Source organism: Hippoglossus stenolepis, chromosome 11 (assembly GCF_022539355.2).
Source record: "Hippoglossus stenolepis isolate QCI-W04-F060 chromosome 11, HSTE1.2, whole genome shotgun sequence".
Classification (NCBI taxonomy): domain Eukaryota; kingdom Metazoa; phylum Chordata; class Actinopteri; order Pleuronectiformes; family Pleuronectidae; genus Hippoglossus; species Hippoglossus stenolepis.
In genome coordinates, this window is record NC_061493.1 from 18,835,943 (window position 1) to 18,857,075 (window position 21,133).

A 21,133-nucleotide genomic window follows, 5' to 3' on the forward strand; every position below is an offset into this window, starting at 1 on the left:
GCCACTAAGCATTTTTTTTCCACTGGCCGGAGTAATGTGCCCGTTGAGTGTTTTGATCACGAGCTCCTCAGCACCGCTCGTTCACTCTTTTCTGCCCAAACTGTCAGCGGGCATCAGCTTTCTGAGTATTTCAGTGGTTTAAAATTGATTATGACGCCGACGTCTGATGCCGAGCGTGTCGTACACGGCCTGATCGTCTTTGAGAGTCTGTTGTGGTCGCAGGACACGCTGTATTTCATGCGTGTGTTTACTCTGCTGCTGTCTATCCAGAGCCCTGTTCAAAGAGCCGGTGTAAACAGCAGTCCGGGCCGATTTAGAATGAGACACGGTGTTTAATCGGAGAACCATTTAACCTCAGTGCGCAGGCCCGTCCTCGAACGTGAGCTCATTGATTTGACTGTAATTACTGCCGCTCTTTGAATTCAGCCATTGTCAACTGTTAATGTGAGTGGAGTTGCCGTCGGGGGACAATGAAGCCCCGCTGCTAAACAACTAGCGAGTGACACTGATGTCAAACACATGTTTCCCCCCACAGCCCAACAGAAATAGACAAGCCTATTTAGAGGACTGGTTTGCATGCAGGCTCCAAGGACTGATGTTTGCAATCTGGGAGCCACAGCGGGTTTTTACATGATCAGTAATTCAAAAAGTGGTCGGCCAAAGAATTCATCTTGTGCCTCTTTGTTTTGCTGTTGCCATGCACTTGTGCTAAAATATCGTTTGGTGCAACTGGCCGGCATTAAGACAGCAGAAAGTATGTCGGACGCCGTCCAAGGGCTATCAAATGTCCAGAGGAGTAAGAGAAGAGAAAACACAACTGTTTTCAGTAGCAGGGAGTAAAACCCCAAAAAGAGTTCTGGTGCACAATCATAGTGAATTAGGGGGTTTCTAATGAACGCGTCAGCGTTTATTTCAGCCGCTGCCGTCCAGATAACATCCAGATGCGACTTTGGTCGACGTGTAGCTGGTTAAAACAGTAATTTGACGGATGGGGAGCAGAGGTTTGTCCACTGTGGCACCGCTGAGGATCTGCTATTGCCGTTACCCAGAGTGCAAGGTGTCTTTGTGCTCGCAGTGCACTTGTCTTCCTTTATCCCGATAAAACACAAGAACATAAGGCGACTGAAAGCTCCTACAGGCCTTTGAACGTACATCTAACAGCCAGGTGTCCTGTGCTTTCTCACAGAGGACAGACGAGGATTTTATCCTCTATTGTGGCACAAGAAAAGACTTCTCGATTACCACTCTGCCTCCAGCAACAGTCATTGTGATGGTTTTGTTCAGCGACAGAAAAGAGTGACAGACTTCCGCCTTTGCAACAACACACAGATTGTAAAAGTGCTTTTTCATCTTTTTATGTATTTGATGAAGGATGACATCTCTTTTTTTATAGGACAACTTCCTTCTCACACAAGCTGAACCCATTTAGATTTGTTTTAATGGGGGTTGTTTCCATCTCTGACAGTTGAGAAAGAAAAACATCATTCAAACTGCCCTGTAGATTTTGCCTCAGGCTTCACAGCAGAATTGTCATGTATTTCAGATTTTTTTCACAAAGCGGGCATGTTGTTGCAGTGTTACTCCTCAGCAGCACAGATGAAAACTACCGTGGGGCATATTTAGAAAGCAATTACTCACGTCTTTATTTTCAGTTTGAATAAGAGTAATAGGAGGACAAACTGACAAAACAAACAGAGCTCTGCTGACACAGAGCGGCGAGTGGCATTTTTGTTTTGGATGCCATGACAGTTTCCAGGGTAGTTTTTCCAGGAATATAAGCGGCAGAGCGCTGAGAGTGAGGCCGACTTCCTGTTATTGTCAGTGAACTGTGGAGCTCGCTGTATACGAGACTGTCTGAGGTTACGCTCTCTGGTTTTAAACATATCTATAATTGATTCATAAAGTCGTTTTAGCTGCGTCTGATGAAAGCAGCAAACGCAGACAGGATGAAATATGTTTCTGACGGTTTGTCTTGTGGATCCTTTGAATGAAGCACATGCAAAGGACATGAGTTGTGAGCAGATTTCCATTCTTACAGTTTTAGCCTTGCAAGCCAATAGTGGTGTGTCACTCCACTTAAATGTTATTCTTAATCTATTCTTATTGACTAATCAAAGCACAACTTGTTTTTCATTCATGCACATTCATACAACGCATCTATAATAGGCTCTTCTGTCTCTGACAGTACAGCGAGTGTGGGAACATTTAGAGTTCAGTGACTCACTCGTGCGGACTGGAGGAGTTGGGGATCGAACCACCAACCTTCCAGTTAGTGGACGACACGCTCTTCCTCCTGAGCCTCACTCCTTCACTGATGGAAGGGCTATATGGAAAGTTTGTGCAGCCATTCATGCTCCCCAGAGGATAATTTTAATTTCAAATTTCACCTGATAGCATATTTGCGTTCTGTTTTGCAAATGTTAGCTTGCCAACACTCTAATAACATGCTAATGAACACAGTAGCGCCGCATTCATGCCATGTCAGCAAAAGGGAAGACTTTATGTTACGTTAACACCAATATCTGGTTGTTGGTTTATTTCTAAGCAGGATTATGCAAAATCCAACTGAACCGATTTCGACCAAACCTGGTGGAGGGATGTGGGAAGTACACATCGAGTGAGGCCACATACAAACACGAAAAGTATATTATCATTAATCTGAGCTGATTGTGTTAATAATGGATTTTAGTGGATTGTTGAAAGCTTCATTAGTTCTTTCTCTATGTCAGTGCCTCTGTCTTTGAGGCTGAACCTTTAACTCCGACTGGGCTGATTGTAATTAAGGTTTGGACGATATCAAGTGAATGTAGCATAAACATTGAACCTGCTAAACATCAGCAAATCATTATCATTGTTGGCATGATGATATGTAGGCATTTAGCTTGGAGCGCTGCAGAGCTACAGCCCCGCTGAGCCACTTGTGTGGCTGTGGACTCTCGGGCTTAGAGGCCAGCAGAGGGAAAAAGAACCAGCACTTTAGAAAAACAACAAAATATGAGAAGAGGAAAAAATAAACTATTCTATGTAACAGGTTTTTTCTTCTCTTCCCTTTAATCATCTGGTAACCCCCCCCCCCCGATATATCTGAGGGGCCTCCCTCTCTCGGATTTGCTATCTTGGGACCACCCACTCTGTTGGGGGGGTCGTACCCACAGGTTGGGATCCACTGCTCCAGCAGTCCATAATAACGTGGTCTGTGAATTATGAAGGGTTGCACGTCTTCTACTGTACTTGCTGATCTTTCAGACTTTGGACTCCAGTGCTGATGAGTCTGTTTCCAAGGCGATGACAGAACAAAACACTTGTTGCATGACATATTTTTACGGGGAAGTAAATATAGCAACTTTGCCAAATGTTTACCCTGTTGTGCACCTTGACCAAGTGATAGCACAAGTAATTGACCTAACGTGAGGCTTCTGACAAGGCAGCATGACCCACTGTCACGTACAACATTCGGCTGCCTCAGCACACTATCTGTCAGCGATGTGTGGGCCGGAGACTGAGAGATTGCACCAGAGTCTCAAGGCCAACAGGCTGAACACTCAGCTATATGCTCTTTAAACCAATATTGTTGTAAAGTCTACACAGGAGGATGGAAACTTGAGGAATACCCTGCTGTAAAGCCGGACCACACACTGAGCTGCTGGTGTTCTCAAACCAGTGCAACAACTATTTCAGTCCATTCTGTGGGAGGAAGTCCGTCTCATTCACTGGCTTCACCTACAGTGAAATACCTTTTCTCCAGTTACAGTCTCAAAGTGACTCACTTGACTACTTGTATTTCACAACTGACGGTGACGGACTTCACACAGATGATTACAGGGGCACCATGCATGCCTGAGAGGGGAACGACCTGACTTGACGTCACGCGGTGTTCATAGTCCCAATGTGACACGCGAGGGTTTCCCTGCGTTGCTAGGCACCGGGGTTCCGCATCCATAAACACAGGGTTCCTCGTGGCGCACCTGTGTTTGACGTCGACGCTGCCACGCTGTCAGACCTCTACCTGTTGCTTCACGACTGCTGTTAAGTAACCATAGTTATTTTCCATTGCCAATAACTTCTGCACGGTATCTGCTATAACAGGGCATTGTCGGCATGGCAACCAAGTAATCACCTGAGGGGAGAGGTAAAGTTTCTGCTCTACTCACTTATTAGTGCAGTTATGCTGTTGGCAGGAGAAGGTTAATTAAATCGGTTTAAAACCAGATCAAAGTTATGTAACCCCACAGTTCATGCATAAATCACTGGCTTACATTCATTTCAAGTTGTTGTGGTTCTTTCACAGATTAGACAATGATAATCATAATCATATTTCATACCATTATCCAGTGCTGTAAATTCATACCTGTCATTTTAAATGCCACAAACTATTAGTTTTTAGAAAAGTACATCAAGATAAGAATGCGACTATTGTTTTAACCTCTGAGACTGTGGTTACAGTACTTAAGGTGTGTTTTAGTTTGTACCGCACTTTAATTATTATTAAATTATATATTGTTTTAACGCTCTGTGTCTCCTGATTCTATCTGTGCAAAGCATTTTAGGAACCACATATCAGTGCAACAGCTGTTGACTGAGAATAGCTTCAGACTTGTGGCTGTGGCTTGTTTTTTTCCACTCAGTACATAAAAACACAAACCTCATATTCCATTTTCTTTTTCGTGCCCTGCTGCCACTTAAATTGACGTGTGTGTGTGTGTGTGTGAGAATTTATGACTTGGACTTAGAGATGCTTAAATCTTTATGTGAGCCAACAGTCATAATAGATTTGAATAGACAAGCCTTGGTAAACCCAGACAGTTGCAGAGGCAGAGATGGAGAAGAGATAAATGTAATCTGGTCTGAGTAGATGTTATTACTAGTCTCATACCGATCATTCTGATCTCTGCTGGATAGGACGTGTGTTCACATGCAAAACTGAACACGGGTGCCAGAGATAAGGTGAAAAGATAAATCCATACTGTCCTCAAACCAAAATAAAAACATGTCAAATATGACATTATGTCGATCGTTTGACAGATGTCATATTTCAGATACTTGGTCATGAGGAGAACATGGCATAGCACACGTTAACACATGGAAAACTGATGAATCATACTATGTTCCCAGACGCGGCCCACCTGACACAACAGATGGTTTCTTACAGCTTTATTGGAAACTGTTTGGAAAAGGGCAGCTGGGAAAAAAAATAAACTTGGCAGGTGAGTGGATGAACCATCTGTCAATCACAGCTGCCAAAGTCAGCAGGGAGAAGAGCGAGAAACTTATTTTCCATAGAGAAATTACTCTCCAGTTTTTACTTAAGATGGAGCAACATCTACACTTAACGTTTTTTTTAAGCGGTGTCATCGTTATTGGCACGCTCTCTCTGTTGTAAACCCTTAGACACGCCCACAGCTGCGTGTGGTTCCTCCCTCACAGGACGCCAGTTGGTCCGAAACAAAGTGGATTCCCGCCTGTGAGAAATCCAACTGCCTTGCACGCTGAGGACGAGTCACACCTGCGGTGTGGGTGTTACAAGAAAAGCAGGTGCTTCTAAAGATGGATCAGGTCCAACATGAGACGAGTTAACAAGCCCAAATCTGGCATTTCAGGTCATTGTGACACGGAGTCGCAACCTGCAGCACCTGCTTCGACGTGACTCACACGAATTAAGAGTATCACCATTCAGAGACAAACTTAAGGTATGACCTCACGCTGGACCGCTGCAGTCTGGCTTGGCAAGAACAATAACCAGTCTGTGTTAGTCCATCGGACGTTTCTCCCTCGAACGTGTCTGTGACCGCTGACCACAGCTTGAGTCACATCCTTCCCAGCTCTCCTGCATATTTACAGAGTGCTGGCTTTCAGTTGCAGATGATATCACGGGCTCTGGGTATTAAGAGTTGCACTGTTTGAGAATAACCTCCAGGATGGGATGGAAAGAACCGTCCAGGGTTAGCTACAACCATGAGGCTGATACAGGAAACCAGCCCCCTCCTCCTCCTCCTGTGTGTGTGTGTCTCTGCAGAACTTTCCACTCCATTCAGCTTTCCCTCCCTGCTCTGTCGGACAGGTGCCTGCCGATGACACCACCACAGTTCACCTTGACGGCTGCAGTGACATCATGTGAGAAATGACGCAGGCAGACCACGGAACAGTTTTCTCTAAATAGACATTTAATGATTTAAAATAGTGTGGTTGCAGACGGGGGGGGGGAGAGAAGGGAAACAGGTGCTGGGCTGGAAAAGAGCGTAATTTTTTTTACTGGTTTTCTTCACAGCATTTCATGTTTTTTTTTGTTTTTGCAAAGCTGAATGTAAGGGGAGTCAAACTGATGAGGAATAAAAAGCACAACAGCCAAGCAGGAAGGCATTGCTCTGACATGTTTCGACGATAATACAAAATGAAGGAATTTTTAACTCTTTAAATTTACAGTTATCAAACTAATAACACTGAATCCAAGTTCATTCATATGTAACAAATATATACAGATAATCAACAAAGAGGAAATGTGGCAGAACGAAGAGGCTTCATGTAAAAAATATCAGAGTGACCGATGAGTGTGTTATTGACCTGTGAGGAGGTGAGTACAGGAACTTTAAAACCAGAATCGTAACATCTGCTTTCAAGCCGTTTGACCCACTGTGATAGATTGTGTACAACTCTGCACCGAATCAGTTGGATGTAAACATTACTCCTGCTCTTCTTGGCCTCGCCCACACAGTAGTAAAATATAATTACTTTTTTAACCTACCCAAAGGCTCCATCTAATATTTGCATTGATCAGAAATGAATATAACTTCCAACAAATAATAAAAACTAAAGGAAAGCAGACACCGACAGTCCTCGGACTGACACCTGCCATTGGGAGCACATTAGCGGCTCGACTCCACCCACTCTTGATTTCCACCTGCCGGCTGCAGCGCTGCCTACTGGGTCCGGAGCTGGTAATCTGAGGAGGAAACGGAGAGACTTAATCAAATGGACAAAGAAAAAGGAGGGAATCAGAGAGAAATCCAGTGGAGGCGGCTGATGCCTTCCACCCAGAATGAATGGGACACAGAGGAAATGAGATGAGGGTGTGTGGCAATTAGTGGCAACATTAGAAAAAAGACCAACATGCGCAACCTCGGTAATATCTCAGTGTGAAGATCGACCAAAAAACAAAAAAGACAAGAAGTTCACTTTCTCACATTCTGCAGGACGTTGCCACATTGCTTCATGTTCTATAGTGTATCCCCTTTTCATAGAACTTCATCAGTACAGAGCTAGTTCCCACCACATTGCACTGCATTGCCCAACTGTTGCCTAATACATGTACATGAGCACTCAGCATCAGTGAACTCTTAGCCTACCTCCATTTTGGGTGATGTAGCGCACCCACGGCAAGGCCTGGTATCCACTCTTCTCGATGATCTTCAGGTAACGCACCTGTTGAAGAGCAAGAAAAGAAAGATATGAAAATGACTGATGGAGGACGAGAGTAGTTTGCTTGAAAGGAATTTAAAATATAATATCTAACACTGGATTCTTCAAGGCAGGAAATGATGTAAATGGTTTATTTCTAATGCAAAATGATGGTAAAAGTACCTAATCCTAAACAAATTTACAATTTAAATGATTTATTCTGTGCAAGGTTTGCAGGGGACAGATCACAACATGCAAAACAAAAAAAACACCCTCACACCAAAAAGTAGAGCCACGAATTCACTAAATCTTAATTGCAGGTTAGGACACTAATTTTTCAGCAAACAAAAATAATGATATAATATTTTCAAATGTGAAATTTATTTTTTGTGACATTTGTGGTTAGATTTGCACAATCAATCAAAAATGTATTTGTATTGTCAACAATCACAAATCACAATTTGCTTTACAACCCGTACAAGGTGGGACATCCTCTGTTCTTAACCCTCGACTGATGTGAGGAAAAACTACCCAAAAAAACTTTATACAGTTGCAATTTACTTCCTTTTGATTCTGAGCATATTTTATTATTTACTTTTAGGGTTAGACAGTAGAGTATGTGGGTTGCTTGTATGTAAACTGAAAAGCTGTTTACTGTACGAGACAGACAGATATAGTTTCTGATCCCAGCTAAAAACACAACTTCTGTGGCCGTGATCATCTGCTCAATAGCTCTGCAGCCTTTTTTTCCGTGAGTGTTTTATGCACAATGAATAAGGATGTTTCAATACTGTTTTTGCTCCAACTCATTGCTTTTTTCTGCAACGGAGCAAGCTACTAACTTTTCAACAGACACAGGGGTCAACTACTTCAGTTTCCAAACGCCGATTCTCTGCTGAATTCCCCCTTTAAAGTTGTGGCAAGCTGATAGTAAGAGTAGTGGTGTTTATGAGGAAGCAGTAGTATGAGTAACAGTGAGAAGAAGGAAGCAGCTACAGGGCAGCTTTCAAGGTACACACAGAGTGAATTTGCATCACTGTTCTGTTCAGGGCTTGTGAGGGAAAAAAAGTGCACATCAGCATAATCAAGACACAACTTTCACAAGCCATTAACCGACATTTCATCAGAGCTGTTACCACAGAGCTGGATTTCGAGAAGAGGCGATAAAAATACCCTGGCACACCGACCATCACTCAACATGATTGCACCCTGTTTTTCCCACTCAGGTGCCCAAAGAACTATAAAAAGAAACTTGAACAAAATGTCCTCGTTGGTTTTATATTCATAGTATTTATAAATGATGAAATATAACTTGATTTATTATAACATCTATTACAATTCCACCACAACAACATTGAGAAATCCCAGCTCATCTCAACATGTTTTATGTCGTTTCATCTCGAGGTGGTAATAATTATACATCACAAATAACTACATACACATTCATGTTTGCAGACATAACTTTCGCACGATCCCTTACACTTGTTAAAAAAAACAAGTTCTCACTATTGGGAGGGATGAGAAGTGTTAATGCTGACACGGTGCGACCCTCTCTCTGGGAGATGTCGCCCGTGCGATGTCGCCATCACGATGGTTCCCAGCTCAGAGCAGGACAGACAGGGCAGGAATTTGTGGGCAAGGCCTTTGGTAAGGCCTCGGTACTCGCCGCCTTGTTATTACCTTCCACTACACAGTGAGGTCAGAGGGAGACAGCGCCGTGGCCGCCAGACGCATGACGACAAACACATAGACGCGGGATCACCGAGTCTGCAGGCGCAGCACTTCTCGCTGAACCCAGGAGCCAAACATGCAGTCGGCCTGACCGTCGGTACATAGTCAGCAGAATGGCATCAAAAGCCGTCCTCCGCAAAATATCATTATGGCTTGTAAGATGAGAAGAGGAAAGGAGACTGTTTGTTGTATCTCGTTCGGTAAGTACAGACTACATGTGTGGTCTGGACTTATCAGGATTTTGGTCGGAGCTACGGCCCCAAAAAGCATCTGCCAACATGTTTGGCTTCTCTCGACATCACCTAAAGACGGGAGGTTTGGAAATGTAACTACCGCTCTGCTCTCACTGCAACTCGGCCAAAGTGGCGGGTTACTCCATCTCTAGTAAAATTTACAAGGTGCAGTTACGTGCATCATACACACTTCACATGTGTGCTGCCCTGCACTTAGTGGTGGAGTTAAGAGGAACTTTCTCATGCTTTGATATTTACATGCATCTAATTAAACTTCGTGGGCCCTTCTCACACGTACAGAGCGGTGTTATTGACTGCATTAAGAGTCTGAAACCAGGCCTGCACTTACTCTGTAATAAGGCTCGACACAAGAGTTCGGTGGGAATATGGGTCTTAATAGTCTGTGTTTGTGATGCACTAACGTGTGACTGCTGAGAAAAGCTTCTGGTGCCTGAAGAGAGAATCATGGTCCTCTCAAACGTTGGGAACAAATTGTAAGAAGTCATATCTTAAAAATCTGAAAAATGAGTCCTCTCTAACACTCAGGTGATGTGGTTCCTCTGTGGTTTTCACAATCAAAGCTTTTCAGGTAAATTAACGAAAGAAAAATGTGTTCTTGATAGGTGGCCTGTTTATGGAGGAGTTTCATTGGTTTCATCATATTTTATTTTGATTTAGTTTAACTTCAGACAGGTTACAACATGGGGCTGATGACTAACTTTGTAATGTGTATTTAATATTTATATCGTATAACCATTGAAATAATTAGATCAGCATCATTTCAGATTCCTCCTGTATATTTATTGACATTAGTTTTTTCCTTAGTAAGAAATGTTTTTATGTGGTGCTATCACAGGTTTAAAGAGACATCAGACACCTCATTGACTTAAGATGTAAAAATTGTTGTCCAAATGGAGACGCAGGAGACGAACCGAGCAGATGTTAGTTCCAGGTCGGACCAGCGCCTACGACTTGGCAAAGATTTTACAGGAAAGAACAAAACTGTGTTTATTTCTTTCAGCTGCCAAATTACCTTAAAAAATGACATTTCTTATCGAGTCACAATTAATTACAAGTAAGTTACGCTGCAATTAAACTGGGCTTGAGCCCCTCGTATCCGAGTGGGCTGCATAATGGCCACGCAACTTAATAATGATTTTTTTATTGACTTTCACAGGAAATGTGAACAAGCTGGAAAATATGACCTCTTGGTTCTTTTAATGAGATTAACGCAGAAAATGGCCTCAAAGTTAAAACGTAAATTGGAGTTTCTTTGTAAAAGATTCAGACCTTTTTATGAAAAATGCACTGGTGGCTGTTAAAGAAGGTTTTTGATGTACATATCCAAGTTGAAAGAATTGATTAATGCTCAGTGACCAAGGCTGTTGAACAGATTTATACCCACACTTCCTTTAAAATTGCTTTAACAAGCATTTTTGCCAAAAGGACTTTGTAACACTACTTGAATAATAGGATTTAATTATCCATCTTTGGATTCAGAACTCAGTAAGTTTTATTGTAACAAAGTCTTTAAAAACAATACTGCTGCTTGTTTGGCACATTTTCTTGTCTGTGTTCTCAGTTCACCACATAATAGGAACTGACTATTCGCAATAACAATATTGAAACTCTTGAGGGAATAGTTGGTGAAGAGGTTAACCATAAACAGATGTGAAAGCTGATATGAAAAAAGATGTGTGCAATGTGTGAAGTCAACAGCTTACAAAATAAATAAAATAGTTTTCTTTCTATATTTCCTTTGATTTGTATTAGTGCCGTTGTATTATTGTATTTAAGCATCATTTTTTAAGTTTATTCATTTATAGAAATGTGTTCTTACTTGTTTAGGGCAGTGTCAGTTATATCTGGTGCCATGTTCCTGTTTTGAATGATTGTCCTGGTATTTTACAACTTCTGGTTCAAACGACACTTGAAAATATGTAACTCGTAAAAGTCTTGTTTTAGGGGTTAAGGCAAAGTGTCAAATGAGTCTAGCTATTGAAAAACTGATGTGTAATTATGTAAAAACTGGGGAAAACACTGTTTTTGTGAAATCATATGATATATTGAAATAAGAGTTTGTAAAGTTGGCATTGTGTGCTCACATCGAGGCATGGGAAAACTTAATTTTGAGTTACTGTAGTGCTACACATATAATCACAGGACATCTGTGATTATACTGTATGTGCTGCACATGTGTGCAAGTCTGTGGTCAGCAAGAGTTTGCATTCAAACACCAAGGAAAAACATTATCTTCTCCCTCAGTTTCATGGGAATCACAATCAAAACCCAATGAATCTACTTATCTGTAACTGAGAATGACATTTTCTATCACTGTCATTAACATAGGAGGCGAAAGTCCAAGTTCAGGTTGAAGAGCAGCAAAAAGAAAAGGAGTTTCAGTGTCAGAGCGCTGCCTTACTGCCCCCTCTGGCCAACAAAGAGACACAAATGAATTGTTTGAATTCCTGCTCTGAGAGAGAGGACATATGTGAGACCCAGCAGCGCGTCAGAAATTCTAAATCTGCAGTGACATGGAAACCTACAAGATATTTGGATTATGTGTGTATGTTCACTGGCTGATAATCAAACAGCACGTGAGCTGGATTTGTTTGAATCTTCTCTCTGGTGGTTTACTGAACAGGAACCAGTTTGACCAACTGTTAAAACAGATTCAGTAGATTCATCCGGAAATAAACACAGTGTATTTTCTATTAAAAACTCCCAAAGTCCGAAGTCCTCTTATCTCCCAGTGGAAAATTGCGTTTCAGCTCATTTAATCTCTACCCATGTGCTGCTTGCAGGTAGATTTACAAAATAACTGTTCAGTGAGTGTGTGTGTGTGCAGGACTCACCTGGATGCCTGAGGTGGTGAAGTACGGGATCTCAAACTTGACACTGATTGGTGGCTTCCCCTCCTTGTCTTCAGCCTCTACACTTGGCAGACCGAAGTGCGCTCGCATCAAATACTCTTTTCCACCCTGTGACAAGTAACAACAAAAACTCTTTAATACAAAACATGGGAAAAAACTATTGTGTTTTAATGTTTAAAGGGACGACATGATAAAAGAAAACACTGGAGGGTTCCACGTCGATTCACTTGCTTTCAGAGACGGACAATAAATACAACATCAAGTTTTTATAGTCACTAAGTAAATAACAACTGTTGAATTTCTGAAATCAAGTGAAGAAAATGAAATACTTCACCCCAGAAACCAAACAAAGGATGATATAATCATTTGTAACCGAGTGCATGTATTGAGGAGTCACTGCTCACAGGGAAGGACTTGATCGACCAGACGATCTCACTGTTCTCTGGGACCCACTTCACGCTGCCCACTGTGGTCTTGAATTTGGGTGAGTCGGCGTCCGTTGGCACAGGAATGTGGATTTCCACGTTGTTGGCCGTGGAACGCCTCTTGAACTGACTCTTCGCCTGAGAGGAGAAACAAGCACGTCAAGTTTTGCACCACGTTCCGCCTCAACAGAGGATCACGCCAGTTCATAATGATTGTGTTAAATTAGGGTTATTCAATTGGGATTAGTCATGCATAACAACAAGATACACAAACCATTACGGTATACTCTGCAAAGAATGTGAACAACCCAGAAGTCAGACTGAAAGTTATCACAGTCCAGTCATTTGTCTGGAGACTTCTTAAAGTTTTCTACATTAACAATAGGACCCTGGTTAAACAGAAGTGAACAGGCTTCAAGAGATGACTGAGAAAGTAACAAACCTTGATCATGTACTCGATCCGACTGTGGGAGTGTTTCTCAATAACCGATTCAATCCAGATCAAGGGTTTCACCTGTGACACAACAACACACACGTGTTTACTTACACATTCACGTTAAACAGGTTCTCTCACGTTTGACAATCACGGCAGCTAAAATAGCACATGACGCAGTCACCACCCAGTGGATAGACTGCATTACTACACCTTGAACCAATGACAAAAGTAGAAGAATAAAACAAAAGTTTGCTTTGTTTCCACAACCACCAACACAAACAACAAATAGTCCTATAATCATGGTTGTTTTGTGTGGAACCAGTGTTGTGGTCAGTCTTGCGAAGAGGAAATGTAGGGAAAAGCACACATTGCGCCACTTGACACGTTGTGTAATTAAGCAACATGTTTCTTGGTGTATCCATTTACAGCATATGAGATGAAAAAACACTAGATTTCTGAGGCTGATACTGACGTTGACATTAGAAGGTTTAATCACTTATGAAGCACTGACTTTTTTATTGAATGAAAACAACAATTTCATCCCTCAAAAGAATTCTGCTCAATAGTTCTACTTCCTGTCTCACAGGATAGGAAACTATTGTGAAACATTCCATCATATTTTAAACCTTCTTAGCACAATGTACTTGATCATAGCATATTACTCATTATATGATTGTCATGTCTGAATCATGACGATGCTTTTGGTAATTGAAGTACGTGTTGTCTGGTTGATGATGAATCTGCGTCTGGTTGCGGTTCATCTTTCCGGGCAATATTATCTAATGTACTGAGTAACTGTGCCTTTCATCAGGAGTTGTTGTAAATATTGCTGTTCAATTAAACAAATGCACTGTATCTCCAGAAGAGTAGATATGGCAACAATGATAGATTAAGGGATTTTGAATAGTTTAATTACTTTTCCATTTTTCTCAATATTACAACAATATTTGTTTGTTAAGATTTTTTGTCAGTAGCACTAGAACAAATCAATCCAACTAGATTCCCACTTCTTTGAAATAAGACTGATTTTCGGGTTATTAGATTGGACAATGTCCGAGTCTATAAGTCTGTCTAACTATCTGACTATTTATTTTGCTGCAGTCCATCGGGGGAGTGAGTTGGTTTTAATCCACAGTACTCACATGAGTGTTGAGGCGATAGGACATGAGCTCAAACTCTCCATCCGGAGGGATGAAGGAGATTGTGCGGTCGTTCTCAAAGCGAGACAGGCGGACACACTGGTGGAACTTGACATCTTCCAGCTCTACTGATTTACTCTTCCCTCCTACAGGTACAAAATAAAGATCATTTCAGAAGGATACAAATACCAGAAGAATGTACCAGCATCACATGAACTGGTATATTGCATATTTTGTGATCAGCATGTGGTAACACATGGATGTGAAATATGACACAGGACTATCCAGTGAGTAAGGAAGGGAGAGCAATCTCGCTGCAAACTTTGAAAGTGTTATTTGTTATTATCACAACTCATTTATTCCATCATGCAGCTCCTTGTAGCTCAAATCATCTTTTACCAGAATCAGACCACAGTCTGTCATGAGAGGGAACTCACGTCCAGTGTTTTCAAACAGAACCTTGTCGTTAAGGCCCAGCCGCAACTCGGGCATCCCAGACAGGAAGACACGCATCTTAATGGAGCCGACGATCTCACTGCGAAGAACATTACCATTGGCACTGACCTGAAAATGTCAAATTCACAGCTGGTGTCAGAGGACCTGTTCATAGCTGCATGTATCTTAGAGGATTCAATCACAAGTGGACAGCTCTAACAGTGCAGTTCACATGAATGTGTATTGTAGTAATGGTCACAAATAAAACAATGCAATGGAAACACTGAGAAGCATAAAAATATTATAAAACTGTAGCGGGGGTAAATTCTGAGTAGCACAGAAAACCAGACAAAATCAGATTGTTTAACAGTCTGAGTGTGTTGTGACACACACAGTGAGGAAGTATAGCAGCTCTGTGACTGGCATTCCTTAAGCAACACAGTGCTAAAACAGGCAGTTCCTACCAGGAGGTTGACTGACTCAATGACGTCCAGGAAAACCTCGTTCTTCCTGTACTTGATGCCCTCTGACCTCCAGGAGACAGCGTTGGTGACAGTGGCGGGGGGTCGCGGGGCGCCAGTGTCTAGCTTGTGCCCCTCCTGGGTAATGTATCTAAGAGACGAAAAAAATAAACACTGAGGCAAAACTGAGGGGAAAAAAAAGGAAATCAACTGTCTGCGGTGGCGAGTTCCCAGAAAGCATCAAAGAAGAACAGAGACTGTCATGGTTATCGTGTTACTGTTGTCAGAGAACATTGGGGGGAAATCCAGAGTTTGTTTGCTGCAGCAACGACAGGGCTGAAAGTTTGAATGGTCATTTGTGGTTCTTTTACACAACAATAAGCTCCTATTGACGTACAGACATGAGAAAACAACAGCAGTAACACAAAGTAGCCTGTAAACACAGTTTTTTACACCTGTCAAAAAGCTCAACTTACAGTCAGAGAAATATCAACACACAAAATGAACCATGACTTTGCTAATTGACTAAATTGATTATTAAGGTTTATTTAAGCTACTCAGTTGTTGCAGCTATTTTCTGTCCCTTTTAACTTTTAAAAGCATAAACTTTGCTTTAGTTCGGGCTCTGGGAAAGACAGATGAGCGTTTGTTATGTTTGTTGGGCATTTTATAGACTAAAGAACAATCAGGATATAATCTAAAGGTTAATCAATAAGGACAGTACTAGTTTGTGGCAGTGAGACTGTGACTCACAGAGGTTACTTACTCTTGCAGAATCTTGCTGTCAGTGGTCTGAGGATAGCCAAAGTCCATCAGCTCATCCATCAGCTCATAAATGATGACAAAGTTATCTCTAATGCTCTCCTCCTCCAATTCCTTGAAATACTCTGAAAAAACCTGAAGAACACAAATGTTGATTCATAAACTTGTTTCTCCAACACTGTCTCTAAACTGAGTTGTGTATTAACCGAAGCCGGTAAAAGAGCTCCAACATACCTGAACTATTTTGTACAAGAAGGAAAACACCAGCGAAACGCTAGCATTTTTCTTGGATGTTGCAACCACTGATGTGTTGTGTGTTAAGAAATTGAACGGAGCAAGAGTTTAAAGTCAAAGCAGTCACAAAATGAATAACCAGGTTTTGAGAAGTTGCAGGTTAACAGGGAAGGATACAGTAGAGGTTATTGTGTTTGATCCACATGAAACGGACTCCCCCGTGGGACAGGATCGGAGACAGCGTCCCCTCCTCCTCTTTGTCCATCAGAAGGGTCATGAAGTGCTCGATCTCCGACATGTCCACATCTCCCCGGTAATTTCGGCACACCAGGACCTGAGAGGAACAAACGGTACTGGTGAAGCTGGGAAGGGCTGCAAACCAGGGGCCTGCTCCAGAGAGCCGGTTGAACCCAACCCTGAACTCTTGAGCTGAGTAAATAAAGAGCAGGGCCTCCATTTTAATACAGTGCAGACAGAAATATCTTTCAGGAGGATGAGTGAAACAATCAGGGTTTGTTTGGGAGAAAAACTGCATCAGACTTAAAGTGATATTTGTTTCTGGACCAGGAAAATGTTTCTCTCAACCCAGGATTATCAGAATCAAGAGAATGTCACTAAACTCACTCTCTGCAACACGCCCCTGAGGATTATTGTTATTGATGAATTAGCAGATTGAAAAGTATGGAGTAAAGTTAATCATATAATCAAAATCAAATGCATTTTTACATGTGTGCATTCCTACATCTATTCTTTAATCTTTAACCACACATCATGAGATTAGTTTCACCCTGATATAAACTGTGTAAATGGAAAAAACTGGGTATTTAAATCCCCCTAAACCCGAACAGAGGTAAACACATCTGCAGTATCACTTGAAACATTTAATAATAAGAACTTAGCGTCACTATTTTGTCAAACATATGTGCACTCCACCCTTAACTCCTGGGGAACTGGATGCCTTCAATTCAACCTTGATGAGTAACTTTAAAGCCGAAGTGACCAGATGACGATCAGGGCTGAAAATACATTGCGTGAATATAGTTCAAATGTGCGTAAAGTGTTGCATGGAAGCACAAAACGCGTGAGTTGGAGGAATTTGCAAGGTGAGTTTGGCTGCTAGCTAACAGCTGACACCACCTGCAGGTTAGCCAGCGGCCTGATGTCTTCTCCAGGTTTTAAGACAATGTCTCTCAAACCTCCTTCTTCTAGGTCACACGCACAACTTCAAGATTAAACCCGAAACCTGGAAATTTAGCGAATCAACCCGTGCTAACGCGTTAGCTGCTCTGCTGCCCGAATCGGCCACATCATAATCTGTCACTGAGGAATGTGTCCGCTAGGCTAACAGCTAGCATTAGCATCGGAGCAGCCCCCCGGGTCCCGTTATCTCACCTTTCCTTTTAAATCCAAGACGTACACGGCGCTCGCAGACATCTTGGATTAATTTACACGCGTTTTTAAAGAGTTCCTTCGGGATGAATTCAAACTAACAGATTTTAATTCATAATACTGGAGGATGGAGGAAAGAGAGGCTTCCTCGTTTTTTTTTTACCCTCACACCGACCGGGCCTCTCTCTACAGAGCGCCCCCTAGGAGAAGGAGGAATCAGCGCAGGAGGCAGAGAAAAGGTATTGACGGTTTATTCTTTGATTTTAATTTAGACATGTCTAAATAATAATAATAATAATAATAATAATAATATTTTTTCACACATCACCGTTCAAAACACAATAACAAGGTGCTTTACAAGTTAAAAATAAATGAAGGCAAACAATAGGAAGCAATTAAAACCCATTTCAAGATCACACGACACTACAGCGCAAATGCAATCTTCATATTTTAGGAGGTGAATCAGTAAGAGAGGAGCTTGAGAGGAGGCATCATTACCACGCCCTCTATCAGGCTTGTTCTGAATTATTTACTAATTTTTAAAAAAGTGTCTTGATGGGGCCGTACAAGATCTGACGAAAGTGTTCAGGCAAGAGGAATCATTTCCAGGAAATTTGAAATGATCTCATGGATTCTGAGTTGCGTTCGTCTGCTTCTTTCATGTCGACCATCTCTGTTTTTGTTCCTGTAGCTTCCTCTACTGGAGAAGTGAATGATCTGCACAAGACAAGCAACGTGTGGCATCTGCTGCTCCTGCAACTTGATGATCACCACAAGATAGCACCATACTGCAAGAGTGAGAGGGAGCGGCTCAGAGTTAAATATGACAGTATGTGATGAATAAGAATTTACTGATGACTACAAACAACAGGAAATTATCAAGTTAGAAAATCCTAAGTCAGTTTAAGAAGAAAGTTAATTTTAATCATTGTCATCCATGCATTTTATTTAAATCATGTTTCTTTCCCGTGACCCTTTTATGTGACTTTTTAGTGCAGTGTTGTGATGTGTGTCGTACCAACTCTCGCATCCTTCACCAGATCACATGTCTCAAACAGACTGGGAGTAAAGCTAAACTGAACAACCTCAGTGTGACATTACACCCTTATTTACTTCTTATTCCAAACCCATAGACTATTGTGATGTAGCCTGGCTTGCAGTAGGTGTTCCAGTTCATCCCAGCAGGGTTTGAAGTCAGGGTTATGTGCCGGCCGGCCAAATTCTGCCACAGCCAACTGGTGCATACATGTGTTATTCACCCAGCATCCATACCACTTGTACTTCGAGGGGGAAGTTGGAGCCAATCAGGGTACACCCGGGACAGGTTCCCAGCGAATCACAGGGCCAACGTACAAAGATAAACAACCATTCACTCATATTTACACAGTCAATTAAGAGTCTCGTATTAACGTAATGTGAATCTGCATGTCTTCGGACTGTGGGAATGAAGCTGAAGTACCTGGAGAAAACCTAAACAAATACAGGGAGAACAAGAATAAAGGAAGACCGCAGGACTCAAACAGTGCTAATCATCACACTGTGCCTCCCACTGTTCCACCCTATACTTGTATTGTAGCTTTAAAACAAACTAACTAGTCCTAAGTAATGACCTTTATCAAACCATTTGAAAGAAGCCACATAGATGAAAAGCACACAATAATGTTACAGTTGGTATGTGTCAGCATACATTTAGTAAAGTCCAATGACAACAGGCTTTCACATCCTCACTTACCTTTAATCAGCCACTCACTATGAATTTCTATTACTATTGTCCAACAGTGAAAATGAGTGTGTCAATCTTTATTTAAGTTGTGATTTCACTGTCATGAATGCTGTCGCAGTCCAAACTCCAATCGCGCTTCACCCACACAGAACACAGCTGATCATCTCACCGACTGTGACTGCTGATGTGCGAAAACCTAAACGGCAGCCAAGCAACAAATAATGACTTCATCAGAGTCAACAAGACCCCTGAAACTTAAGTAGAAGAATCTCTGTTGCTCGAATCTAAAAATATACCTCTTATTAATGTGTCAGTGTATTATGCTACACAAAGCTACCGGAGTAATTATTGAGTTGGTACGGGCTTAGCATTAAGCCTGTCATTATTAGCATGCTCGTGTACAGCAACACAAGCAGGTGAGTATTGTGACACAGCGATGAGGATGTGAAGCAATGACAGATGGTGAAAAGGTGCAGGAGCAGGGCCGGATCCACGGTCAGGGTCCCCTCCTCTTGGTGTGAAAAGCCTTTCAGCGCCGGGCTTGTGCGAGCCAACTGTGCCTCCTCAAAGTGACAGATGTCTGATCCCTTGGCTGGTAAGATGGAGCCTAGACATTGTCAGGAGTCCGAGATACAACTGGACTGGGTTACACGGCCAAATATAACAGGTTGCCGCGTCTATAGTCAGCATTGGTGTTTGGGATTCATTGGATGTAGTTGTGTAGTTGATGGACGTGTTGGTACAGAAGGCGGGCGTGTTTGCGTTGGTTGACGACTGGGCTTGTCTCACTACACTGTGACTCACCATAAACACACAGGTGTTGCTGCGTACACTGACAAAGTAAACTTTTGCAATCATACATGTACATATAATTATTTCCTTTGGCTGATCACTGCACTGAATGCAACATTTTCTGTTGACGTGTACAGCCTTTACTGTAACATCCGTGTTTACATATCCCTCGCATGACATCAAGTGCTGCTAAAAGTGTCCCAGTCAGTGTTCTTCATTCATATACACTCTAATCTGTTACACTATTCCCATAGCTTTGTGATTTATACTTAGCAGGACTTTGAGTCTACTCCCAAGGCGATCCTGTGGCTTTTCGGGGAGTTTTTACCATACAAGGAGAAGAAGAGTTTAGCTCGGTTTCCTGTGGGAGGGTTCTGATTTCTCTCCCTCACCTCCTCTCTCTTACGCTCCTCGTTCTTCTCTCCTGGCTCTGCTCCCAAACCATCCTCTCTGCTCCCTGCACAGCCAGCTCTGACTTACTACACAACCAGGACAAGCCATCAGTTACGACATTTTTATGAGACGCCTCCAAAATCAATATTTGTTACCTTATTTTATCAGAATAATATCTAAGTAATATCAACATGTAGCAGCGAGCAGCCTGACAGACCAAATAAGGCCCACAGTCTTATCATTGCAGGTCATGATGTATAAACGTTAGTTAAACCCTGAGTTTGTGCAGCGATTAAACTGCCAACACTTTCACACAGTTGTGCCAAAAAAGGCTCCAGTTTCAATGTGTCATTAAAGACAACACTTGCAGTCGACTAAAGTTGACTGAAAAGCATTTTCAGGGTTGTGACTGTACATGTTTCACATAATCCAATGATTTATTTTAAATGCTTTATTTTGCTTTTAAGTGTTCTTATCTCACGAAGGAGGATTTTTGAAGAATCACGGTTTTCATGGAAACAGCAGCATCACGCTCCTCAAAGTCGAAGCACCTGCAAGCAAACAGATTCAGGTTCAGGTTTGGTTTAAATTCACTCATCCTAGACATCGTTCTTTGTGCCACACAAGACACCCAACCAGCCAGGATAATGTCTGCAAAAGGAATAATAACAACCAGGTCGTCAAAACATGAAAAATCGGAGATGCATCTGTCGGA

General features: G+C 42.0%; 1 protein-coding gene across 1 annotated transcript; it reads right to left on the reverse strand.

Annotated features, from left to right (window-relative positions):
* Window positions 1–6,140: 6,140 nt before the first annotated feature.
* Window positions 6,141–17,710, reverse strand: ap1m1 (adaptor related protein complex 1 subunit mu 1). Its single transcript, XM_035171071.2, has 12 exons — window positions 17,514–17,710; window positions 16,299–16,455; window positions 16,122–16,189; window positions 15,892–16,022; window positions 15,129–15,276; window positions 14,667–14,793; window positions 14,233–14,375; window positions 13,097–13,168; window positions 12,634–12,792; window positions 12,212–12,337; window positions 7,341–7,416; window positions 6,141–6,937 (listed from the first exon to the last, which is right to left on the reverse strand). Exons 1-12 carry the CDS (start codon window positions 17,553–17,555, stop codon window positions 6,915–6,917), a joined length of 1,272 nt encoding a protein of 423 aa, XP_035026962.1. The 5' UTR covers window positions 17,556–17,710; the 3' UTR covers window positions 6,141–6,914.
* Between the last annotated feature and the right edge of the window lie 3,423 nt (window positions 17,711–21,133).

Coding starts and splice junctions, on each gene's coding strand:
- ap1m1 (XM_035171071.2), bottom strand. CDS start 17,555: ATGTCTGCGAGCGCCGTGTACGTCTTGGATTTAAAAGGAAAG. Junction 16,456..17,513: donor TCTTGGATTTAAAAGGAAAG/GTGAGATAACGG, acceptor TGTTCCTCTCAG/GTCCTGGTGTGCCGAAATTA. Junction 14,794..15,128: donor TTGAGTCAGTCAACCTCCTG/GTAGGAACTGCC, acceptor TGACATTTTCAG/GTCAGTGCCAATGGTAATGT.